Source organism: Pezoporus wallicus, unplaced genomic scaffold, assembly GCF_028554395.1.
Source record: "Pezoporus wallicus isolate ANWC-B61680 ecotype Strahan unplaced genomic scaffold, APGP_CSIRO_Pwel_v1 contig_6899, whole genome shotgun sequence".
Taxonomy (NCBI): domain Eukaryota; kingdom Metazoa; phylum Chordata; class Aves; order Psittaciformes; family Psittacidae; genus Pezoporus; species Pezoporus wallicus.
Window position 1 is genome coordinate 3,792,232 of NW_026638613.1, and position 26,864 is coordinate 3,819,095.

The 26,864-nt window shown below is 37.3% G+C and overlaps 1 protein-coding gene across 3 annotated transcripts; it reads left to right on the forward strand.

Moving 5' to 3' along the window:
• The first annotated feature begins 1,883 nt into the window (after positions 1-1,883).
• On the forward strand, positions 1,884-25,984 carry ZBBX (zinc finger B-box domain containing). Of its 3 annotated transcripts, none has more exons than XM_057411563.1 (19): positions 1,884-2,038; positions 4,101-4,185; positions 4,742-4,855; positions 6,443-6,536; positions 8,858-8,906; positions 9,038-9,147; positions 15,064-15,231; positions 15,705-15,879; positions 16,747-16,867; positions 17,170-17,300; positions 17,513-17,616; positions 17,983-18,089; positions 19,053-19,084; positions 20,394-20,638; positions 21,393-21,549; positions 22,053-22,208; positions 23,287-23,523; positions 24,661-24,796; positions 25,770-25,984. In XM_057411563.1, exons 2-19 carry the CDS (start codon positions 4,118-4,120, stop codon positions 25,840-25,842), a joined length of 2,277 nt encoding a protein of 758 aa, XP_057267546.1. In that variant the 5' UTR covers positions 1,884-2,038; positions 4,101-4,117; the 3' UTR covers positions 25,843-25,984. The 3 variants fall into 3 exon arrangements, with proteins under 3 accessions (XP_057267546.1, XP_057267545.1, XP_057267544.1); XM_057411562.1 differs by having other exon boundaries at positions 1,909-2,038; positions 20,394-20,617; XM_057411561.1 differs by having other exon boundaries at positions 1,909-2,038; positions 17,519-17,616.
• Positions 25,985-26,864: the final 880 nt, after the last annotated feature.

The window sequence follows — 26,864 nt, forward strand, 5'->3', positions numbered from 1 at the left end:
GAAAAGCTATTCAAATCCTCCTTGCACTCAGGAAGGTTGATTTAAATTTAGCTGCTTAAAGCATGGCACTAAATCAGCAGGAAGATTATGCTGGTTCCTCCAGAGGCAAAGTTCTGAATAAATAAGAAGTTAGAATAAAAACACAGAACCCCCCAGATACAAAGATAAATATAGGCATGTTTTGCAGTGGCTCTGGGAGAAAAACCTGAGAGGAGAAGACTTGCAGTGGAAGCAGTATGGCTGCTGGGGAGAGGCTCGCAGCCCAGAAAGTTAACTGTCTCCTGGGCTGCATCACAAGCTGCGTAACCAGAAGGTCAAAGGAGGTGATTCTCCCCCTCTACTCTTGCGAGACACCCAGCCCCTGGAGTACTGGTTCAGCTCGGGCTCCCAGCATAAGGAGGATGTGGACCTGTTGGAGCAAGTCCAGAGGAGGCCACAAAGATGCCCTGATGACTGGAGCACTTCTGCTATGGAGACACACTGAGAGAGCTGATGTTCAGCCTAGAGAAGGCTCCATGGAGACCTTAAAGCAGCCTTCCAGTGCCTAAAGGGACCTTACAAGAAAGCTGGAGACGGTCTTTTTACAAGGGATAGGGTGGGGGGGGGGCAGGGTATGGCTTTAAGCTGAGAGAAAGATTTAGATTAGACATTAGGAAGAAGCTCTTCCCTGTGAGGGTGGTGAGGCACTTCTACAGGTTGCCCAGAGAAGCTGTGGCTGCCCCATCCCTGGCAGTGTTCAAGGCCAGGCTGGACAGGGTTTTGAGCCACCTGGTCTGGTGGAAGGTGTCCCTGCCCATGGCAGTGGGGTTGGAACTAATTTAAGGTCTTCCAGCCAGCCCATTCTGACTTTATGATTCTATGACACGGCTTCTTTTTCCAGCACAGCCACATACCAATCGGGTTTATCTACTGAAAGGTGGATCCAAGATTGCTCTGACTCAGCTAGAATGGGAAGGCAGTCAATATAATTTGAGCCAGGTCCCCCATTTCCATGCGTTTCAGGGCATCCCCTACCACTTCTGCTGAGAATGCAGTTCATAACAACCATTACCCCATGCAGGAGTGTGAAAACACCAAACGTACTTTTGTTTCTCACTGTAGAAAAGCCTTTGTAGCTATTGTGGGGGGAAAAAAATGAAGAAAGTACACCTTGAAAACTGACAAGTCAGCGGGCAGATGTGTTGTAAATGCATTGTACCACAGGATTCTTGGAGGGCCTCGTTCCTGCCCTATGGGCCTGACGGCTGTTGATGGTGTGTGTGGCAGCAACAGAACCGGCTCCACGTGACGCAAAGGGACTTTGCGGGTTAGCTGTAAAGCCAGTGAACGAAAAGTTCAGAGGCCCGCCCAGCTATAGAGAGCAGGAGCTTCTGGCTTTGCTCCTCTCCAGCGGCGGCTGGATTTGGAGCTCCTGGGCCACCCGCGGAGATGTCTGCCTGTGGGGCAGCCCCTGGCCTGGACACCTGCGCCTCACAAGCGGCTGTGCTGGCTTGTGGGTTGAATTCAGCCAAATGCGCACATGGCGCCACACAGGCAGCTGCAAAAGCTCCGGGGCGCCCCTGCTCTGGCACGGCACGGCACGGCACGGCTCGGCACGGCTCGGCTCGGCGCAACCCTGTGGCAGCCCCCGCGGAAGCCTCCCGCCCCACGGAGTCGTCTCTCCCTACGTCCCTCCCCTGCAGCGTCCAATGGACTCTCCTTCAACACGCGCTGCCATGGGAACAGCGCACGGCTGTGGTTATGCGCTCGGGGCGGGGGGGCGGTGGCTGCGGTAGGAGGACGGGGGCTGGCAATAGGATCAGACTGGACCGGTCGTTGGTGGCGGTGAGGCGGGGACCGAGCTCTCGGCCGCGGCCCGGGGGGACGCTGGGTCCTCGGGGACCCAGGGGCGGAGTCCCAAGCCTATGTTGGGGCCGGGGTGGCGCGGCCACGGCCCGTCGTGCCGTGCGGGGTTCCCCTCGGCGCGAAGGGTCCCGCGCGGGAGGTGCTGCTCGCCAAGAGGCCAGTGCCGAAGGGCTGAGAGAGTGCTTGGGAGCAGGTGGGAGTGCCCCAAACCCTGCCCGCACCACACAGCCTTACAGCAGGAGTTTATATTCGTCTTCTGTACTTTTCTCTTTATCGTCCCTCCCCCCTGTCCTTACTGCGTTCTGGTTTTAGGTTACACTTCTGGGTAGTTTTCTCCGTGAGCCATCGGTAACGAAACACACACAAAAAGCCCATTGCTTTGACGTAAGGGTTTTGAGTGGTTGGTTTGTTTGTTATTTTTTTTTTTTTTCCTTCTTGACTTGGGCATTGCTCTGTGTTTTCTTAAAGCTGTCGTCTAGACGGGTTGAAATTTGTGAGCTTTGCTTAGCAGAGATCAGAGTTTGATAGAAGCATTAAACGCAAGTACTGACTTTGCTCCATTTATTCACCCGTTCTTACCACCACCTGCTTCTTTGCTGGTTTTGCCTACTTCTGGGCAAGGAGTTCACAGGGCAATTGCTGTAGTTATATAATGTGGAATGGTACAGCATTTATCTTGTGACGCATACTTGGTAAAATGATTTTTTTGTTGTTGTTTGGTTTTTTTTTTTTTTTTTTTTTTTAGATTTCATGGAGAGACGGATTAATCTGCTACTCTTTCTGTTTGAAGTTACTTAAAATACAGTTGACATCATAGTTCTTGGTTAAACCATGAATGCTCAACTGGTAGGAGCAGATGTTGACTTGTCAGAGTCATTGAGACAATACATCTTTCCAAGGTGTAAAAAAATTGTCAAGTATGGGAAAACAACTTATGGAAAGTAACATTAGGTAGTTTAATCTGTTTTTTATGATCTTACTTTATGTCTGTTATATGGCACTAAACATAGGAAAGGATATTTTGTTTTGTTTAAAAATGTGATATTTGAAATGGTTGCTGTCATGGACATAGGCATGGAGAATATGAATTTATCCCGAGAGAGTGAGAGTACATTAGTACATGTGACTGCTGTATTTAGGCTAGGTGTTAGGAGCAAATTTACAGGGCAAGCAAAGTTTGTGTCTTTTTTTGTTGTTGTTGTTGTTTTTGTTAAACTACAGATTCTTTGGAGGAAATAGTTTGGTTTTAATTACTGGTGAATGGATAGGACTTAGTCTGGTGTGAAATCTGTGTTCCTGATTATGACAATTGTATGTGAGCTAGTACATGGTAATATCCCTTTAGATTTTATAGGTTTATTGATGTGAGAGGTGAGAAAGCTGTTCGAATTTATACTTCTCTAGTTAAACTCCTGTAGTTTGAAATAAACTGCATCATCTTCATCTGTCTTTAAGTGATAAAGCTATTTTTATATTGATTAGGAAGAAATTTGAGGTAGGCTAAGACAGAAGGTGTATGGAATTTGTGTTTGTTTTGCAATGCAGACTTCAAAATTAAGTTGACTTTAATTTTAGAACTTCAATTCGAAATAAATAAAGTCTTGGTTTGTCTTAAGATGTGATAAAAGAATAATTGTTTTAAAGTGGCAAGAAAGAATTGAGTGCTTGGCTTTTCTGGCGCAGTAAGAACCATGCTTCTATGCTGTATGAACTTGCTTGTTGGAAGAGTATTTAACAAACTGGGGGTAAAAATTGTCTTTAAAATACCACTGTCTTGGAGTTTTGAGAGTAGGGAATAATTGTGCTCTGCCAGTTACCATATTCTTTTATATCAATTTGTATATGACACGAGGCACTTATCTTTCCAGATCAGTGGAGATGGTTTGACTTCACAGCCATTGATGAAATGTTCTCCTTCTCTGTGCTTTCCAGGCATCTGATTGAAGGAGCCACATTTTATTTAATATTAAACTGCTTTCACTGAACTTTAGGGAATTGCTCAAATTAAATAGACAAGTAAATCTTTCCCTGGGTATCATAAATGTAATAAAAAGTTTTTCTTTCAGTGAAATTTAATTTAAAGTTGCTCTAGAATTTTTATTGGTTCTTCATATAAACAAGTTCTGTACTCTGTTTCTCCTCTATACACTAATATTGATTTGTAACAGGTTTTTATTGTTTTAATTTCAATTGAATACACTTTTCAACAGGTTGCTATCTATAGCTCATTGAATTTTTTTTTTTTTTTTTTTAAGAGGTTATACTGGTTATCATGAATGTCAACGATTTTGTAATACTCCCAGGCTCAAAACCTGGAACCTCAGTGAGATTAAAAGCAAAGTAAGTGCATTTCATCTAATTGTGGTAGAAGTATTTTTTTCATAATTTTTCATGCAACATTAGGTAGAAGAGCTTATTTTTGTATAAGCAAGAAGAAGAATTCTTTTATAGTATTTTCCCTATAATTTTATTCTTAAACCTTTCTTCTCATAGGCTTTAATCTACTTTCTGAGTCAGTTATAGGTCTTATACCTCTGTATATCTAACATATATATTTGAAAACAAGCAATACTAAAGAATTCACTGGGATAGTTTAGTTTAATATAATTAAGACACAAACCTTTCCAAATATAGACACAATTGTATCAATAGCCAATAGGCTACTCTAAATCTTATCTTGGAGTAGCCATATCACTGTCAGCATACTCCTCTGTGAGGAGGTAATCTTGGGTCCACCTGACCTGCCTTAAATTTTCCAAAACTGTTTTCAGTCTTGTTGGCAGATAAAAGGGTGATGTGCCTTTAATGTCAAGGTTTTTTTTTTTTAAACTTTTTCAGGTGCCTTACAGTCTTCCATGTAATTTCTAATGACTGTTTTACTACATACCTCCTCCAGAAATCTTAGAGAATTGCAGTTGGAGAAAGCACATTTAGAAACGGAAAATGAAGAGATGGAGAAGAAATTACAGCAACTACAGTCAAACATGAATAGAGAAAAACAAGAGAGAAAGTAGGTTAAATTTCTGTTTCAAAAAAAGGAATCCAGTAAGATGCTTTCTCCACACCTTGGAGGAAAGTTTGGGATTCACAGTACTGTTTAGTCTTTTCTCTTCGATCTTTCTTCCTAGGGATAAACTTGCTTTCATAAACTACAGCTTTCTTATTTTTAAACTTCCATGTGAAATTTTATTATTTTATTATTATTCACGAGTAAACTAAAAAATTCTTCCTGGTAGGGATATTCTTTCAACACTGAAGATCCTTTTTCCTCATTTATCCCCTCTTTTCCCTTTTTCCACTGTCTGATGGGATTTGTCACCTTAGTTTTAAAGCAGGAGACAGAAAGTAGTTTCACTTGTGCTATTTTAGTGTTATTTCGGAAGTTTCTAAAGAGGATGATGTTCTTATTATTGCTTTGGTCTGGTTTTGCATGGGTCTGCATAGCTTCTCAGAAAGATATTTTCTGTATGGTGGAAACCATGGCTTGGAAAGTAAGCATAATGTAGTGAATCAGGTGTTAGGGTGGGAGTTCAAATCTCTCAGCTCTGTTACTGTCTCACTCTGAATGTTAGCAGATACCTGTAACATCTGCTTTCATTTCTTTGTATTTCTGCCTGACATGCTTTGTCACTGGAGATATGAGTAGTGCCTTGGATACTTCGTTGCTTTAGTCTTGGTAATGCTAAGGGTCTGCTGTTTGCAGCTTGGTAAAATTTTGCTTGAGCTGTTGGGGTACTATTTTCCAGGTACTGTGTGGCACTTTCCCCCCCCATATTATTCTCATGCAGTAGTTCTTACATTGTCCTCATAGCCTTGTACCTGGAAACCCTGATAGTGTTATGGTGAATTCACATGACAGGAATCAATGGCATTTGCACAACTGGTGGAAAGATCGTTCCTCTTCCCTCCTACATGTTTTCCTTACCTTTTGTTATCTATGCTTTAGTCTGTTTTGCTCTGTATTTGGTTTTCTGTGAAACAAAGTAGATCAGTCATTTGAATACTTGATAAATATTATGCAATAATGTATTATGCAGTGTGCTAAAGCTGAAAATCACTGCTTAATGTCACTTCGTCTTAATTTCTTCCCCACTACCTTCCATGTTTGTCAGAGTAGGTAATATCTAAACTGATATCTTAAGTTCAGTGAATTAAAGTGTGTGTTCTTGACTTATTAGAAGATGTGTTTTATTTATGCTGGATGAATGCCTTAGAGTAAATTGGGAGAATGAAGACTTATCTAAAGTGTACTTCTGTTACTTTTTTATTTGTCTAAACCCAATCTTAGAGAATTTATGGGTTTTTCTTTAAACCCATAAATTTACTTTAAACTTTAGTTTAAAAGTTTAGACCAATTTGATGATCTCAGTACTTTCTTATATGTGTGATGTATTTACTATTAGAGTAGAGGTGAAACAGGTTTCAGTGGAAATAAGATGCTTGTGATTTGGAGAATTAATGATCCTGCATACAAGCATACAAGTAGTTAATTTTTGTGATGTTCTGCTCTTATTTAAGAACATGAAAGAAAACCTTTATGCTTCTGTTGATTATAGAAGATGCAATTTGTAAGTTCTTTCTTGCACTTGGTTCATAGGAGATTGAGTGCTTATCATTGGAAATCTGGACGGGCAGGACCAGTGATCACCCAAGCCCGAGTTTTGTCACAAAGCAAAGAAAACAATAATAAGGTAATAAACTATCAGTATAATTGCAGATAAAGCTATTTGAAAAAGATGCTTTTGAACTAGATTTATGCTACGGAACATGGGAATTTTAAATACTGTAAAAATAAAAGGTTAAGCACCTTCTGAGTAAAATTTCTGGTTGTTTATTTTTCCATGTTAAGCTTATGGTTCCCTTTCAGGTGGAGGACCATCACATTCTGTCTGTTGGTATATTGTTTCTTTTAATTGCAATAGATAGGAAATGATAATTGCTTCTATGGATTTAATATTGTAAGAGTCTAATTTGATACTGATACACATCATCAGGAGCCTGTCTTTCCAATATCTGACATCCATTGAGAATCTGAAATAAAGGCTTCATGTGAAGTTTTGAACACAAGTTCTGTACCTTCATGGATAAATGCTGTAAGAAAGCCACACAACATTAAAACGTACTACTGTTAAAGATTTTCTTTAATTCAGTCACTGCATAATGATTGACACTAGAACTTCCATATGACTCTGGTTCATTCTTTTCCCCCCTCCTCTTCCTTACTTCTGCATGTCCTATAATCTTTATTATGATGCTTCTGGATTTCTTTCAGTAAGTGCAGAATGAGACTGAGACGTTACATTCATGCCCTGAGGACTGATGCTAGTGATCAGGCGTGGGTTAAACAGATCTTTTCAGCATTCTCTTGGGTGATGACTGGACTAAATCCATTCTCTTGGGCTGTGACTGAGTACTTCTGAGTGTTTTAAAATGTGGATTAGGTTTATCAGTTGACTCTTGGTCTATAACGTCTTTACTCAGACCTAAAAGGAGGGATGCTGAACCTCCTTGCTAAATCATTGCAAAAACTGTTGTTTTTTTTTTTTTTTAATATGTTAACAATGGGGTATTTCCCCCTCATTTCTTTTTGGAAATAACAAGGGCAATTTTAGTCGAACTCTCAAAAAATGTTAAGGATAAGCAGATGTATGGGAGTGGTGAAAGTTGGTCAAATTTTTAAATAGTTGAAGTTTGGAACTTGTAGGGAGTGTTATTACTTCTAACTAATAACCTAGTCTTAATATTTCATTCTCTGGTGAAAGGAATTCAGTATTTTATATATTTTATTTTTATTTATATATGTTTTTATATATAAAAATATATATGCATTTTTATTTATATATATATTTATAAATATTTTATAATTTATATTTTAATAGCTTAGGCTTTTGTCCTTGAGGCTTTATACATTATGGAAGCAAGCATTAGGTATATCCATGTTCACGAGTGCTGTTAAAATACAGAGAAGAGAGCTTATGTTCTTTACTTGTTCCATGACTTAGTATGAAAAAATCTGCAGGGGATCCCTAAATCTGAACTAATTCAACTTAGAGATACTTCTTTCCTTTGGCAGACATTGATGTGTGTGGAGTGGCATGCAAATTGGACTGAGTGGGACATAAAAAGAGAGTTTTTATCTTACAATTTTTTTTTTTTTTTTTTTCCCCTGGAACCCACACTATGTATGCTATGTTGAAATGAGCCCTCTTAATTAAGAGAGACCATTTGAAACTAGCTGAATAAAGCTTGTATAAGTCTGAAGAGAAAAACCGACGAAGATGACTTCAGACTAAATGGTCACAGTTGCTATTTGAAGTCTTTTGAAGCAGCAGCAGCAGTTTGGTGTGAAGGTCTTCACAGCCAGCGCTCTCAATTTCAATAAAATTGCTTGCTTTCCTGGAGCAGAAGAGAGAATCAGAACATAAAGGTTTCCTTTAACCCACCTCTTTCCCTTTCTCTGAGACAAGTAACTCAGAGTTGTTACTACTTCAAAGACTTCAGCTGTGGTGACTAAAGAGATGACGTGGGGCAGAATTCTCAGAAGGGCAAAATTAAAATGCCTGCAGATGTATAAGAGGTGATGGGATGTAAGTGAATATGTAGAGTGGACTCTGCTGACAAAAAATGAGGAGCAAAAATGTTGAAAATTATTAATTTTATATTTAATATTACTGGGGTGCTTGATCATGGAAGGGCAATAGGGAGAAACAGGAGAAAAACGCCTCCCCTATAGGTGTAGGTATAGGTAGGCATATGCGCAGTAGACTTCACTGTTTGACATTTGAGCTTAAGTCATTGTGGTTGTGAATGTTCTATATGTCTACATGAATGGGAAACACTTGTTGCATGCTTGGCTGTGCAAAGAAGGATGATGCCATTTCATGAATGGGAAGGGAAGCTGGTCTCAGGCTTATTTACCTAGGAGCAGTAACATTTTAATTCTACAAAAAAATATACTTTTATTAATTTTCTTTAGCACCTTAGATATGTATGTAAATATTCTTCCATATAGGTTTCTTCAGGAAAAGTGAAGTTGCGAATTCTCAAAGAACAGATCCAAGGTAAATACATCTTTCTTAACTAATTAAAACCTCAGCAATTTCTGGTGGAGTCTGGATCTTGGAGGTTGCTGCAATTAAACAATAAGGAAATTGGAGACTGGAGTAGAGGATTGCTTTGTTTGTTTTTCCAGAGCCAGCAACAGAGCCATTTAAGAGTGAAATGGCAATTGCTGTAGTACATGGAAAACCTGTATTGAAGGGGATAGCACATGGACCACGTGAAATTAAGAGTGCACTGCTGGTAAGTAAATGGTTTAAAAACTACTCTATAGCAACAGAATGTAACATGTGTGTATAATAGCTTTGTAGCAGTGTCTAGACATATGTATTTTATCTAGGATAATATGTTGTAAAATTAATTACCTTGGATTTGCCCAGGCTGTAAGCTGTGTGTTGTCTGTACAGACAAGCTCTCTGACTTGCAGTTCACTGCCAGGCTCCTTCATGAAGAGACCGATGTATGGAAAAACATACGTACATACCTAAAACACAGGTGGAAGTCTAAATATTCCATTAGCTTTCTGTACATCAACTTCTCTTGTACAGTGCAGTTGTGCTGTGGCACTCTGTGCAAGGTGATGTACTAGCTGCCTCCGCCCTTTCTGTAAGAAAGAATCATCTTGACTGCAGTATTGCTACTTTGCAATGATCAAGTGAAGGAGTTCAATTGAACTTGAAGCCTGACTTGTTTTTTTTGGTGAAGATTTTTTGTTTTAAATACCTTAGTTTGGGAGTTTGTTCTGCTGGGAAAAGTGAGTTCTCTGAGGTGGTCAGCTTGAGGTGCCAGTGACTCTTGCATGTGCAACAACTGAAAAAGTGGAAAACTTTACTTAGATATTTGAGATTAATTTAATCCTCCTTTATTTAAGTATCTTTCTGGAATTGAAATCATGGTAATAGTTTTTCCCATATTTCCCAAAATAAGTGCTGATATCTGCTTTAATTCTTGGATTTCTTTCTGTGATAACTACTTAGTTGTTACCTTAGTGTGTAAGGTAAAGGGAGGTTTTATATGTTGATCTACCTGAATTGCAAGGAAACAGATTAAATGATTCTCTTATTAGAAGTTCTTTCACAGGGAGTTTCTTTAAGATGTATTTTTATTGATTTGCCCAGCATGGTAATGTGATTGAAGGCAACTCATCCCTTACTAAACTAAAGGACATTACCATATGATTAAAATAAGATGTAATGTTATAGGCAAATAGGACAAAATTGAGTGCTCTGTGAATATTTTGTAATTTTAAATTACAAAAATAAATTTAAATTACAAAAAAAGGCCCACTTTGATAAGTAAATTTTTAATTCTGATTGCTTTCTCACACTGGCTGTGTTGGGTTGGAAAATTAGTAGTATCACGTATAAGGTGATTCATATTCGCTAAAGAGATTTTGCCTTTTGGCAAGTATAAATAGGAAACCATAATCCAAAACATATATTAGAAGTAACTTGTGCCAATAGAATAGTTAAGTAACAAAATAACATTTCTATTCTAATAAAGTATCTCCTCTTATAAAGATTCTCCCTCACCCTGTAACACATGCTGTGATGTATTTGTATTGCTTCTACGGCAGATTAAAGAAGTTGGAACTGCTAACACTCCAAGAGGAACAGGCATTTTATTTGTATGTCTTTAATGGTTTCTCTTAGGAAAGCATAAGAGTGGATTTTAAATTTCGGTCAAGATGCTTGGCATCGAAACCACCGGGATTTTGCTTCTTTTGGTTCTTTATTTTCTCCTGCTCCCCAGTTTCATTAAAGCTTGCATAAAAATGAATACACTGGTCCTCACGATCTGAACTCGGCGGGATCGGTGGGGCGGCAGCCGCCGAACTCCTGCGGCAGCCCTCGCCGCCTGCCCCGGGTAGGTGCGTTCACAGGAGGCGGCGGGCTGGAGCCAGAGCCCCGCGGCCCCGCCTGGCCCGCTCGGCTGCGACGAGCACCACCGAGGGCGCTGCCCGGCCGCGCCGCACCGGCAGGCGGCGCTGCTCCCCCACGGGATGCTGCCGCCGGCCGCGAGGCCCTGCCTGGCCCAGCCTCCTTGCTCCCGCCGGTCGCGGCTGTTCCTTGTCTTGTGACGCGGCTGCTCTTGCACTTCTCCAGTGTTCTGCTCAGCCGCTCAAATGGGCGGGTTGCAAATCGTTACCTTCATGATGAGTTCAACTCCGAATTGACTTTTCCTTAATGCTCCTCTCCCTTCCCCCCCCCCCCCCCGTCTTAATGCTTCCTCAGTTCATGATCCCAGAAAGTATCATAGGTCCTGAACTTGTAAGATTAGGACAATACTGGTGGGTAACCAGACATTGTTTTCACACTGCTTTGGTATTGTTACATTGTTAAAAAGGGGATTACTTTCACACTATAATGAAATCATAGGGTGGTTTGGGTTGGAAGGGACCTTGAGGACCATCTTGTTCCAACCCCCCTGCTGTGGGCAGGGACACCTATTAGACCAGGTTGCTCAATCATATGGGACTTTTCTTATTCAGTAGGAAGTGTTTCAGTTGAAAAAGGGAAGAGTTTTCATAGAAGCAAATAGTATAGCTGTTTTATCACAATACTTACTGATGTCTACTCCCTATCCCCTCTTTTCTTTACTTGTGCCTTGATGGATTTGATAGTCATGCACACCTCAATGGTTCAGTTCAACTCGCTCAGAAAAGCGAGTTAAATTGAACCAATGGTAGTGTTACGTGGTTGGAAATACATAAGAAATTGCTGGGTCAGGAGTTTTTTACACAGGCTCTTTGAAATACTGTTATTACCTACCATGTTTGAGACTTTTCCAAATTATTGGATTGTTGGATGTCAAACAGTTTAGAAAAAGAAGTTTTGTTAAGTATTAAAAATGGCCAGAGGTGTTCATTAGTCAGACTCTTATATACCCTGGTGAATGTTACCTGTAATTTAAATGTAGTTATAAGGAAGCTTGAAACTTTGAATTTCTGCTTACAGTTGTGTCTGCTCTGACAGATGCCACTTTCAGCATTCCTGATTCTTTCATACTTGGATTCCTCTCACAAGGAATAAAGTATGATGAAAGTAAAATGTTATATAATACAGTGGAGACCTCAGTTGCGGGTGATTTTATTATGCAGTATAGTAAGATTCAGTTTCTAACATACAACTTTGTTGTGTATCTTTTTTTGAAAAATGAAAATTTTATAATTTTATAGTTAGGGTAGTAAAGTTTCCTCATAGATTTATTGTGTAACACTTAATTGTATCAAACTTAAATTTCTCATGCATAATGTTTGATTGCATTTCATAAATGGGTTGTAATAATTTTTTTTGGACCAATGTGTGCATGCATTTTGGATTTTCTTTTTGGGGGAAAACCACTATTTTGTTTTCCAGAGTTATTCCAGATTTGGAATTCCATGGTTTTTGCTGAATTCCCTGGTTTACTTTTTAAAATACCTTTTCAAATACATGTTATTTGCTTGTTTTCATTTTCCTTCATTCCTGTGTTAATGATGACTGGTTTATAGCTGGACTTAATGAAAAAGAAGCCATGTCAGGAACTTCTTATGAAAAAGTGCTTGCATTCATATTTAATTCATATGATTACAAATAATTGAAGTTACTTTATTGTGAGAATGCAAGCCAACATAAATATAGAAAAGGTAGATAGGGTCTTGAGTGGATGTTAATTGTTGTAACTATTTCAGTTCTACTGTATGAGATTTTCATGAAGGCACAATTTGCTTTTTAGTAATGTCACTGGATATGTCATTCTGTTATCCTGCTAAAATTTGTTTGATGATCTCATTCTGTCTTCCCAGAAATATAATCCTTTTAGTAAAGCAGTAAATTATTAAAGCTGTTGGCGTGATAAATACATCCTTGTAGACATGATGCTTGCTTATAATATGTTAGTAGAAAGATTACATCTTTTGGTGGGAAAACTTCAGGTGAGAATTTAAGACGGTTACAGGACAATACAACATCCCATGAGGAGCAAAAAGCCAGTGATAAATAATCTGTTGGGGATGATGTGCTATCCTGAATTATGTTTTTTCCCTGAGCTATTTTGCATTGATATAAAAATATTTCACCAAACACATCTAATTGCAGACTGTTTAGGATTTTGTTTTATTTTAATAGACTGTAGCAGATCTTTTAAGCCTAGAATTGAAAACTAGGTGGTAGCAGCAGTAAGGTAACAGTGATAAATCTTGACGTGTAAGAGGTTCTCTTTTAGGCCTTTTTTTTTTTTTAAGGGATAAGTCACTTATTTTTGATGGTAAAAAAATAGATTAAGGTGTTGGAAGCTTATTTGTGAGGACTAGAGGTGATACAATGGTTCAGTGGAGGAATATGAGGATTTAAACAGAGAATCATGGAGGGCTGTGATGGCTCCATCTGCATCAGGAGGATTCCACCTTGATTGTCTTGATTCTCTATGCTCCCCCCTTGTCATCTTCCCTCTTTTCTCCAGTCTTACTTTAAAACTAATTAGAAAATGCTCTTAATAACGGGAACTAGCAAAAGAGTGCAGAAGTAGAGAAATGAAAAAGGTGTCTTTAGCATTTGGAGCAGAGAAGAGTAGCTGCAATTCCATTTTTTCAAAGGGAGGAAAAGATATTGCACTCCAAGTGAGGTTATGCACTTCTTGATCTAGAGTAAGGAGGAAAGTCTGTTTTTTAGAGAAAATATGCAATAGAAAATTGCAAGGCAGTCACTCTAGCATGAGAGTCAAGAGAATTGCTTTCTCACTTTTGTTATGGGTCATATTGCTTCTGCCTTGGGCTCTTTCCTGCCTCCTCCCTTACTGCTGCTGTTGGAGTAGGTGTTTTTGATGCCAAACCAATTTAAGTTGGGTAGGCGTTGAAGTAGGAGAAAACTAGTGTCTGAGTTAAACTGCTGGGAAGTTTAATATGAGGTCAGAACAAATAAGCTGTGCAAGTATTCTCTAAAATCAGTTTTGCAATTCTTGCTTAGGTGTTTTGAAGCAATTTAGCAAAATCTCAATTAATATGCTGATGCCCTTTAGACAAAAAATACAGTAGGGCGAGCCTTTTAAATATTGGTCTCCTATTATATACTGTGGGCCAGAGTACCAAAAGGACTATATATAATGCAAGTATGCTTGCTCAAAGAAAGCAGATGTGTCGGACTACACCAACAAAGCTATCTCCTTTGGAGGAATGTGACTTCTTCTGTAATGTTAAGATTAATTTCTCCATGTGGTTTAAAATAAATCAACACAATTTTTAGCTATGTGCTTTTGAGTGCACATGCCATGGGGAACAGAATGAGCCAAGGAGAAGGTCAATTCCCCAGAGAAACTCCCCTTTCTCTTCGAGGATATGCTTCTGTGATCTCTGTCACAGCAGCAGCTGCAAAGTCACTGGGTTGATTATAGCGTAGAATAGGTGGAAAGAAGGAGATGTGAGCACATTCTGGTTTTGCAATGGCTACTTTGGCTTGTTCTGTTACACTTTCTGCCTGTACCTTTACTGCTCTTGTGCTTTTGTGGAAAGAATGTGTGCCACATTCGAGGACTTTGTAGACAAAGGATCTTTCCTTCTGGTCTTCCTCTGTGCACAGGGAGGGGGCATAGGCAAAGGATGAACATAAAATATTTTTTGGTTTTGCTTGTTAATAATTCAGGAGGTGGTGATCAGAACCTTCATGTTACATTTCCACAGCAATTTTCTTTGTTCTAATGAAGGTTGCAAATCAGTAATGTCTCGACAATAAAATTGTTATTCTCCTGTAGCCAGTTTCAGTCAAACTAATCTAGTTCTTTATAGTTTGGACTTTTCTGGACTATTTTTTTTTGTGTATGAATGGATATTCCAGTTAGTCCCTTAGATGAACATTTTCCTCTTGCTGACCTCTACAGATGTGTTTCTGTCTACTGAAAAGGTTCAGTAAGCCGGACTTCATTAATAAAGCACATAGCTCATAGATTTGTTTAAATGATATGTGCTGCATAAGATCCTTCACCTATTCTGTCCGGTATAGTACCTAATGGAATATTGAATATTTGCTCATGCGTTTGCACACTACTGATTGCTGAAATTAGGATGTGCTTAGGTCATCATCACTCTTCAATATGTGGCTACCTGCTTGCTTATAATATGCTGTTTTGTGGGATGTTTGAGTATGTTTATAATAAATTAATGGTTTAATAATGGTTTATTAACAGACAGAAGCTGATACGCATGCTGGAAAATTGGAAGTTGCTAATCACTTCATCAAGGGAATAAATCTGAATGAATCGAAAATTAATCAAGAGCGAAAGACAGTAAATAGCAAGCATCAGTTCACATCGGACAAGTTTGCATCTCTGCTAGCATCAGTGGGCAGTGCTGAGGTAGTGTACAGTTTAGGGGGGAAAAATAAAAAAAAAATTTATTGGTTAGGGCATTTTAGGTAGAGTGACCTTAGGCTTTTCCGCAGGGTGTCAAGGGAGGGATCAGGCTCTCAGACTTGCAGAGCCCGTTGACCCTTATTCACATCTGTTGATATAATATCTATCCTATCCATAGGATGTGGGTTGTCCATGTTTGCTGCTTTCTGCTTACTAAAAGCATCTAAGTTAGATATTTCTTTAGTCTGTGCTTATACAAACTTTTTTGGTTTTCTTATTTTGGTTTTGATAGAACATCGCAATTTAATGAGCAAGACCACATGAAAACTGAGGTATCTTGATTCCTAGGTAGATAGCGTAAGCCCAGAAAACAGGGTGCTACATTTCCATAGTTGATACTAAAAACACTGCTGCTGTTGTATGTAACTGAGGAGAGTCGTAAGAAGTGCTGTGTTTTTGTCATGGAACTGATTTAGGAGCTGTCCTCAGCATCAACCTGTACAAGCACTGAATATCACAACAAAGGATTATTACTAAATGGTACATTTAATGAGGAAGAATCTGCACAGTCTTTTCAGGAAGCTTTGCTTCAATGGAGAAAGAGTAATCATCATCATAGAGAACAACTGTGTACCAGTGGTGTCCTCTCAGGTATGATTTTTTTCTGGTTTAATTGCATTTTAAAATATAAGGAGCCATTTTGGTGAGTTAGCAGATTTTGTGAGGGTAGGGGTTCTGTTAGAATAGTAAATGTTTCTTCTTAAGTTTTCTCTCTGTGTTTCTTTATAAATTAACAACAACTTCTGAATTTTTATATATATTTTTTTTTTAATGACATGCAAGTTAGTATTTATCCCAATTCCTGTAACGAGCTGTGGCACGGGCCAGATTCTTTAGCTTATGTCCCCGAACTTTTCCATGACTTTTTTTCTCACATGAGACTTTTATATGAACTCTAATATTTAAGCATAAATTTATGGCTTTTAACTGAGACAAGTAATGTGCATAGCTCAGGATTTTGCATGTTGTATCCAAGTACATTTTCTGCTTGCCTTCCACAGGCTCTTAATATTTCTTTGTTCCGGTGAAAAGATGCAATCAGTTGAAGTATGCATGGAAAAATGTGGAAAAAACCTCTTTTCTGATTGGATTTGTGCAAGCTAGTCTTTTTACTCTGGCTCATTATTTGTGTATTTTTGTACAAAAAGTATTATACTGATTTTTTTTTTTTTTTCTTTATTTCTTCTTTCCTTCTATATGATGGAATTTTTATCTGCGGAGTTAGGGATTTCCAATGTGGTAATCTTCCATTAATTTACAAGCTGTAATAAATGAGTTTTTACTGGCTACCCCTGCTGTGTTGTGTAAATATAATACTGCTTGTAGTTTTAATTTTGGAATTATGCAAAATCTTAGCTAGGCATAGGTTATGGACGTGGCAAGTTTGTAAGTCTGAATAGCTGCATACATTGTATACATTTTTTTCTTTTTTCTTTTCTTTTTTAACAATTCTAATAGAATCTGTCAGTGTTTGTGAGGTACAGACCAATCTTACTGTTATGAAGAAACCTATCCAAATTGAATTCAAGAAGGGTGGTCTGAGCTACATGGAGAAACTCTTGCTTAAGAAATACAGAAGGTAATGTTGAAGTCACTGGTACTATATAAGAAGTCAGAAATCCTTAAGAGGATTAACAAAAATTCCTTTGAAACTTTAAAACTATTAGACATATTATCAAGAGTTAAGGTGACTGTATGCAGGGTGCTTTGTTTTAGTAAAATAACTGTTATAACCAGACTTGATGACCTAATATTTCAGAATTAATGCAGTAACTAGTGTGATGTTTTTGTTTTTGTTTTTTTTTTTTTTTTTAAATGACTGTGGTATTATATGTAAAAAAAATGATAGCTTTTTAAGATTGATTTGTTTTCCTTTTTTAGAGCTCTGGTTGATCAAATTTCTGTTAGTTGCAGTAAAGATTTAAGGCCTGTGCAAACACTGAATGTACATGAGGCTGTGATTGAAGGAGGGAGAGAAGGAGATGATGACGATGATGTCGATGACTTAACAGGTGTAACAGTCTTCTGTTTATTGACTCTAACTATTAAATACTTTTTATTTAGATTTTTTTCTTGTAATTACTGAACAGTTACATACTTAAGCAGTTTCTGCTTAAAGTAACAATAATGAAAGGAAAATTTTATTAATTCAAAAGTTTGCATTTCTGTAAGTGCATCTTGAGCAGTAAATGATTAAACACGTCAAATTAATTATATTTCATAGTTGAAGAGGTAAAGAGATATTGGACATCTGTTTTTAGAAAAGAAGTACCCGACACTGTTCCTGCAAGTGCAGAGTCCTCTTTGAAAATTAAATTCCTTGATGAAGTAAGTGTTTAATAAAGGAGTTCACAAACCTTTGCAGTGATCTGATGCGGTCTGTTTCAATGTTGATCTGTTAAATATTTGAAGTAGGAACAATTAAATAATTTCTAATTAAAAAAATATTGGTGCATTGTTTAGCTTTTCCATACAAATGTGGAAAATTTATCTTTCAGAAGGTTCCCTATATTTTTTCCCTGTTCTGTCCAGGGACCCTTGCTATACTTGCTATATAGAGAAATAAAATCTTCAGGGCTTTAATCACTTGAGCTACTGTTTTTTTGTATGTTTTTTGTCTGTGTATTTTGTTTTGTTTTTTTTTTAATTTTTAATCTATTGTTGCTTTTTTTTTTTAATTTTGTTTTTAATTAGTCTTATGACAAGGACTTGGAAGAATCATCTAACTTTTTGGTGATGGAAGCTGGGGCTATCGGAATGAATAAACAAGGAAAAATTGAACCACTCAAGCAGTGTGGAAGGTATCAGGAATGTGGAGATTATTTGGAAGAGAAAAGGGAATAATCCTATTTTAGGATTTAGCTACATTCCTAAGAAACTGGCGCTTTTATTTGCAGACAGTCATATTCCATATGGAACGGGAGAATCCTTGACTGGAAATTGTAAATTGTTCTAAGGCATGGTTAAGATAGACATCTCATCCTTGGCGCAAGACATAGACTGTGCCAGTATCATAACACTTCGTTACTGCTTTCCCTTCCTTTACATTTCTTCCAAGATCCTGTCTGTGACTGCTTTTTTTGTCCTTGAAAGTTTTCATTTGAATGACCTGATGATTTAATGACTGTTTTGTAAGACAACCTGAGAACAGGTTGTCAGTTAACAAGCACAGGACACGCTTACTATTAAAGTTAGTGAATGGTGAGCTTGTGTCTTCAACTTTGTCAGTGACCCAAAAGATGTATTTAATTGCCTGTTACTAAAGAGATTTCCCTTTGAAATTTATTTATTTTGTTTGCTTGATCACCCCAATGTTAAACTGTGTAAGATACATTTCTTTATACGTGTATGTCGTGAAAGACAGGTAGAGTTTCTCTTTTTTGTATCATCTTATCTGAGTAGGAGTGGGGACTATCTTAGAGACACGTTTGTAGCTGGTCAGTGTTGTATACTTTTCAGATACTTTCACTTCACTAACCTTGTCATTCCATGCAAAACTAAGATTCCTAATAATTAATGACATGTGCAATTGTTCTGATCTCCCGAAATTATTTATGATGGGATGTGATCTGTTTTGTTACATTGTATTCTTCTGGTCTTTCCTTCTTCCTCTGTCTCAAAGGGGTTCTGCAGGTGCAAATCAGAATGACACAGTACCTACCAGACCTTTTGCGAAGAGAAACTGTAGGTGTAATGAGAAAGTTATATTGTCATTTAACGTCTACAGATGACATACAGTATTTTTTCCCTTTTCCTTTTGACAGAAATCCTGTTTCTTCTAAAGAAATTTCTCAAGGTAAATGCTGAAAGTATTTGTACAATATACGTAAGTGTATACAATTTCATCATTCTTGTATAGGACGTGGTAGTCTATCATGGTTGTATGAGTGGGGAGGGTGGGCATATGGATGGGGAGGGTGGGTGAGGGAGGGCAGTCATTAAATTATGTACCATTTCTTGAGCTATGCAGGTCCCTTGACCACAATTTGATAGGATGTGTAAGCTGTTTTGAAAGGATGGGCATCCACTGTGATAGCAACCTTACAGCTCTGAGCTCATATTTGAGGGAGAGGCTGCCCCTGTATGAGATGTATACTGAAAAGAAACCCATTGTGAATCAGATGAAGTGATTTTACAGACCACTGTATATGTACTGTGTTAGATCTAATGTGTGGCATGTGTTCTTTTTACATAGAAAAGTGCTTTTGTATAGGTAGGTTGAGAAACAGTATAAATGATTACTAGTTTTGCAAGACAGATGATCATTTGTGTATAAATATTCCAGTGCTCATTGCATGTCAGTGAAATCACCATGAAAGCTTGGCAACTTTATTTTTGGCACTCTTAAGTGGTCCCGAAGTTCTTACCCTATGTGAAATATATTGTCAATTTTTCAATGCTTAGAAATAAGTTAGGATGTAATGGTAATTCAGTTCTCATTCTTGCAAGTACCAAACAATTACTCCAGCACTTCAGAACCTAGCACTTGCTCTCTTTCTGCTTCAAACTACTTATTTAAGTAAGTCTTCAAAATGTAAAAAAGGAAAACAATGGCTGACTAATGAGATGTGATTTATGTGTTTCTTTGGGCACCTGCTAAAAATTAAAATGGCTATGTCTTCTGTATACAAAGAAAAAGAACTTGCAGAATCATTCAAGGCCTGACAGTATGCATTTTAAACCATTACATATACACATAAGGAAATTTTTTGACATTTCTACTGTTGCAGTTAATACATTGGCTCTGGTTAGATTATAGCATTCTAAATGTAATAAATTGCATTAGCATAAAGTAGTACTTGGAAATGTGTTAAGATTATTATCGAGATGTAATGTTTCCATAGACAGTGATGTACAGGAGCATATGGAACTGGTACTACTTCCTAGTAAGTCTTGTCCGTGTATGTTGGCATCTCTGAATATCAGGCAGGAAGCTAATGGAAGCTGACTATTCTTGATCGTAGTTTTATGGCTTAGGGGTAACTTCAGTGGAGGTTTCATATTTTAAATTCATGAAGAAAATATAGTAGACTTGCATGTTATAGTTCATATTAGTTTTCATTAAAAAATAATCCTATTTTGATTATTTTGTTGGGTTCTTCTAGAGAAAATGGTTGTCTGCACTCTTCAAAGAAATGTTGTCCAAAAGGAGCGTATTAAGGCAAAGACTTTGAGAAGGTCGCTTATGTCCTCTAAACTACCTGAGAAGATGTCTAACCCAACTGAACTAATGAGCAACAAATTTCTCCTTGAGACGCAACTGCAGAAAAACCATAAAGATTCCCAAGAACTGAACAGTGTCTACAATAGTCAGAGTTTGGTTTTGCCTGTAATTACAAAATCTTCATTGGTAAATTATATCTTTGATTTCTAAATATATAACTGTTTTGCTTAACCTATTTTCCCAACTGACCATGAGTCAGCATTTCATGTTCCTGAATCAGTTAGGAGGTAGCGATAGTTGTATAGTTACCATGAATTACTCTACTGCTTTTCCCAATTCTCCTTCAGAAACCCAATCCTGAAGCAATCGAGATTACAGTTTTAATTGGAGGTTTGTCACCGCCAACCATATTTCCTATGTAGGGAATGAAGGCTTCTGTACTTTCTGCTGTGTATTGTCTGTCTTCTGCTGATGTTAAAAAAAAAAAACAAATGAAAGAACAGACTAAACAAAAAAAGAGTCCTGGGTGAGAAGGCAGCTTTTCCCATATTTTATCAAGGTTGCTTCACCTCTTGATTGAATGCCAAAAATTGTAGATACTTTAAATTATTTACATGTGCTTTTGATATTTTGCTTTCGGTTTCATTTTCAGCATAGAGAGGGTTGGGACATTAGATTTGGAGTTATTGTTAAACACTGTTACTTTAGTTGATGCACACAAAAGTAAGTGAAAGCAATGAAAAATTGCTTTTCATTTCCACAGTGGGAAAATAGACTCAAGCTCTCAAAACATTAGCAATCAAAGTTTATAGGATTTTTAAAGCATATATCATGCAAAACCATCATCCTTATGAATAACTATTAATTAGGCTGTCAGAATCATTCAAAGTTTTATGAAATAACAACTTTTTAAGTGTCCTGTCTTTGTGTTTTATTCAAGCTACAGGATATAGCCAAAAGACAGAAATCTGTTTCTGCATGGTACTGGGGACTTGAAGGTTTCTTTGTAGGTGTAAACCCTAAACGAGTAGTGCCTGAAGCATGTTCTTCATTGTGTTCTGACTCTATCCCTGTGGACTGTAATATCTCATTTCCAGGTAAAGGCATATAAATAAAGTTCTCAAATGATACATGTTTATCGCTGTTGCTCTTAGACATCCTTCATGTAACTTTGATCTAGCTAGCTTACCTCTAGAAGTCACTTAGGGGTAGCAGCCATATGAACATGCACAACTGTTGCTCTGTAATGATAAAATGTAACTTACCTCAAGGTAGTAAGTTCATCAGTATAGTACCATAGATTTCTATGCTTCTTTACATTCCCTCAGAATTTTATTCCAGAATGTAGCTATTGATTTTAGTGGTGTGTATGTAACTATGTGAAATTAATGGTGCAAATGGATATTACTTTGATTAAGTATATCGCTTGAATTTAAGCATGGTAGTGTTATATGTGATTTTTTTTCTTTTTATGTATTATACGTAGAAATTTGTTGCATCGCTTCTTTAAATCACACACATGAAATGCAACAAGTACAGTAACAGTAAACTCATATTACAAAACCTGCAAATAATTTCCTCTAATACTTCTTAATTTCAGGAGATGGAAAGTGGTTTACTGAAAGGAGCTTAAGTGAATTCGCTGATGACTCTGTAGTTCAAGGTGTCTTAGAAAGTCAGTTGAATAGACCTTCAAGTGGTTTGGATGCTCAAGGTAGAATCTCAACCCTAACGGCAGTGTGGCAGTCCTACCCAGGTAAGGAGAGCAGCAGCTTTGAGGTCCTACTTACACAAGTTACCTTTTCTTAGTAAAAGGTAGAAGCACTGTCTGTGATGAAGATTTAAATTGACCTAAATTCAACAGAATCATCTATGTATTTTTATTTGGGGTATAATGGCTTATATACATGGTATTGTTTTTGTAACAATGGGGTTTCTTGTTAAAAAATACTCTTTCCAGCTGTCACTAATAATACTTTTTATTTTGCTTAATTTCTGCTGCTGCCTTACCCCATTGCTCTCCTCTTAGCTTGACTATTTAGGCTGTCTAGAACAAGGTTGTGTATTACTGTGTGTTTTGCAACAATTTGGTTTTGATCTAATAAGATTTCTTCATACTATTGAAATAAGTCTTAGTACATGAACTAAAAAAAGGAAACAGGTAAGACATAACTGCATCTGTACTTTTTACTTACTTTTCTCAATTTAAACTGTCTCTAATGCAGCTTACATTATCTCTTTAATCTTAAGCAACCAGTTTGGCATTTTAATTTTAAAAACGTTATGTGTGGAAATTGAAACTGTCAATTTTGAATCCCAGAAAAATATTTAAGATTCTCTATATTATATTCCTGTTACCTTAAGTTAAAAAAAAATCTAAATTTTTAAGCTTTCTACACAAAGGTTGTGCTATTGTGCATAATATTTAAAAATATCTTTTCTGAAAGATACCCCGAAGTATAACAGGCTACTTCCTAATATAATTTTAATCTGATTATTAAGAATTATTAATTCACAATCTTAAGCAAGAGTAGTATTCTCTTCAGATCAATTCAAAGCAGGTTAGATGGGCCTTTTTTCTTAAGCAAAATTAGTATTCTCTTCAGATCAATTCAAAGCAGGTTAGATGGGCCTTTGAGTAACCTTGTCTAGTGGAAGGTGTCCCTGCCCATGGTAGGGGGGTTGAATGTAGATGATCTTTAAGGTCCCTTCCATCCCAAACAATTCAATGATTTTCTAATTTTAACTACAATTAATGTCATTAATGAGCTGAGATAAAACTTCTGCATAAAATCTTGAATTATTGGGAACTGTGACCATTCCTGTTATTTCAGGGAATGACTCTAGAGGACCTTGGTCAACAAATATGCCACACTGTAAACTGACTGGAAATTGTCCAACCAGCACTCAACCAAAACCGAAGAGTTCACATGTGCATACCTTGAGAGTTAATACTGAGATACCAAAACACAAGTGCAATGATGTAACTAAACAAGATGATTATCTTTGGGAATATGATGCTGACCAAGTAGCCCTACTTGCTCTGGAAAAAGAATTACGAAGTTATACAGGTAAGTGGCAGTCCTGCATGCTTACAGGTAGCTTAATGAAAACAAGAAGCTATTTCATTTGCCTTCTGAGATCTAACTGATTTTGGTGGAAAAATCTACTAGACTACTTGACAATGCAAGACTTCTGTGGTTGAACAGTGATTTATTTCCATTCAACCATACTGTAACCTACCTGTAATGTAGGGAAAGCAAGCAGTTTCACACAACTTTAAGGTTTTACCCTTTGCATTTTTGTTGCAGAAAGCTTCAGGATGTGCTAGGTACTACTTCAGATCATGAATTTCTTTTAAATAGGTATCCTTTACTTGGGTATTTAATAATGAGCACTCCAGGTAGTGTTGGAAACTAGATGTTATTTGATGCAAGGGTAGCAAGAAGGGGAAAAGATAGACAGGAAGCTTTATAGATCTGCCCTGACAAGAACTGCCACTAATAAGACACAGTAAACATGGTATTACCACTCATCTTGGGGCTGACTCAGGCCCATCTCCTTGCGTGTGGAGGAGTCAGCATGCAGACAAGGGTGAGTTTATTATGACTGAACAGAATGAGTGAGTCCAAGTTTTGTCTTTTGAATACAGGAGGAAAAAAAATAGTAAATTGGGATGCTTTTGTTCCATTTCATTGTGAAGTGTCCAAGATACTTTGTAAGATAAGCAGCCTTGATAGACTGTGATTTGGTCTATCCCTTCTGAGTTGCTATGGTGCTTTTATATTGGTAGGTCCTGGCTATGATGCATCTTCAGTGAACAAAAGTAGTCCAGATTCCAGAGTGTGTGTTCTGCCTTTTAAATGTTTTTACCTTAGCTTTTGCTGCATTTTTTCCACAGCTCTTCTAAGGCTTCCAAATACCATATTTCAGGACAGTTGTCCTTCCTTTTTTGATATCTACTCATCAGAACCATGTGTTTTTGGAAGTTTCTCTTGTTAATGCTTGAAGAATGAGCATCTGTGTCGAGTATGCTCAGAGAAGAATAGGGAGGGAAGATTATATTGTGTTGAGACTTTAAATGGCAAGTTTTTGATACTGTGAAGTTCTCTAAAATTCGTAAGGTAGATACTGCTCTTTTGTTTGTTTGTTTGTTTGTTTATTTTCATTTGTTGTATTTGTTCCTGAAATGACCTAAAATATTTCAGATCCTGAAAAACATTACTGCTTAACTTCTGAAGATGTAACTTCCTCCATCAGAGACTCGGAGAAGATTGGTAGAAATACTACAGATTTCCATAAAAACCTGGAGCTAACAGATCACACCGGACTTGATATTTTCAGGTAAGTTAAACTTGCTGAGGTTTTTTTTTTTCATGATATTGTAATATGCTCAATATGCCAAACATCATGCCAGAACTGAAATAAGAACCGTCTGGACTTTTTACTTGTACTTTACATGCTGATTAGAGGTCAGCATGACCTATTTTGTATTTTGGTGTTCTAAACCAGTACTCAGGCAACTCAGATTAAGAATGAAGTGATATATTTTGTTGTTGGGACTCTAAATTATGAATTTTGGGTTTATGTCTTTTTTAATGCATTAGGTTTTGTTAATATATAACACCGAGATCTATAAAGTATGTTTCTTACAAATCGTCTAAGTTCTTTGGCTGTAAGGTACCTTTAAAAAGAGCAGTTGTGATTAGCTGAGATAACATTTAATTCACCATAGTCTGTAGTTTGATATATCTGTTATAGTGCCTTAGAGGTGAAGGAGATGACTGGAAACAAGTTCCCCAAAGTTCTGTCTGTCATTGGTTTATTACTATGATCTTGTAATTAGTAAGGTCAGTGAGACACTCTTGATTTTAATTACATTCTGTATGAATATGGCTGATTCAGAGACTTGTGGTTGTTTGGGGTTTTGTTTGGTTTTGTTTTTTAATGTTCATTATATCAAAATTGCAGATCAGTGAAAAACAAAACAACGTTTGCAAATAGTGCAGGTAGTATAAATAAGATCCACTTCCCTAGTTTACCTGTTCTAGGATGTGGGATTTCTCTAGTAAGACAAACTAGTGACAGTGTTATTTTCTTCTTACTTGTTTAAGAGGTTAAAATGTATGTGACAGAAACTGGGGGGGGGGGGGGGGGAAGAATATATTTACTTGTATGTATATTTGTAAAATATACAGAAAAAGCTATTTTCATGCCTTTTAATTTTACATATGTGAACATATGTCACTAAAGCTTAAAGCAGAGTAGTTTGAGGAATTTGAGCTGCTGAAAATCATTCTGATGTGTTTCTTTTAAGGGGCTGGGATGACCAAATGGATGACGAGGAAGAAATTTTGGAGGATAAGCAACAGGTTCTTGCATTACAGTGAACATGCAATGAACTTAATGCAGTTTCTATCTTTGTGTATCATACAAAACCAAGAAGCAGATGAAGAGTTGTCTTAACATACTGAGCAGCATGCAATAAGGATTATTTTGTAAAATTTTAAATAAAAATCCTTTAAAATCCTTTGATTTTGGCTTTTTTTATTGATATGAGGAAGTAACAGAATAAAAGAAAACTGGTTTGTGCTGCTATTTTTTAGGACTTTTAAAATTCCTTTATTTTTATTCAGTATAAGGTTCCTTGCCTGCAGATTGAGTTTTATATCTCCAAATGCAGTTTTACACTGCCAAACTGAGAGGTAATGATCTGGAGTGTTCTTAAATTGGGGGTCTCAATATGGCCAAGTTTATATGGTGAGATGCATAGTGGAAAGCGTAATAAGGTCTAGTATGCTTTATTCCTTGTCATAAACTTTACCACCAAGAGACTTTTGTCTTGCAGAATAGAAATTACTACTTTTACAGTTTTTTGCTTTTTTGGCTACACTTCTTAATTTCAGAAGGTAGAAGATACTAGTGGTAGACTTTGCTCCCTCTATTCAGCATTGATGGGAAGTCGGTTCTCTTTCTGCATTGTACTGTTTTCTCTGTTACAATATGGCAGTTTATAGGGGCATATGTTCAGCATACCAAGTTCAGCTGTACTGTAGGTTGCTATCTTCCAGGCCTTTCATGATTAAGAGAACAAAGATTAAATACAGTTAAAAGTTGATCTTGGGTGGTTTTGGTTTCACCAAACCATTTCAGTTTCTCTATCCGATTGTGATGAAGCCTGAGCTGTACTTTTGACCTTGCTGCATTCAAAACACATAGAAAGGTCTCTTTCTTTTTTTCTCCCCTTCCCAGTTTAATGTAAAGTTAAATGCAATTAATATAACATCAGTAAAAGGTCACTTGACTGTTATGTGCTGCCATGGTACTTGAATGTGAAGAGGGTTTGCTGGTTTTCCATGGTGGCAAGAAGTTATACTTTCAAGATGGTCTAGGTTGTGTCTTTTGGTCAAAT

What these genes read in the sequence shown, in the direction of transcription:
- ZBBX (XM_057411563.1), top strand. Translation starts at nt 4,118, where the DNA reads ATGAATGTCAACGATTTTGTAATACTCCCAGGCTCAAAACCTGGAACC. An exon ending in TAATTACAAAATCTTCATTG is followed by an intron (nt 20,639 to 21,392) that starts GTAAATTATATC and finishes GTTTTATTCAAG; the next exon opens with CTACAGGATATAGCCAAAAG. An exon ending in CTGTAATATCTCATTTCCAG is followed by an intron (nt 21,550 to 22,052) that starts GTAAAGGCATAT and finishes TCTTAATTTCAG; the next exon opens with GAGATGGAAAGTGGTTTACT.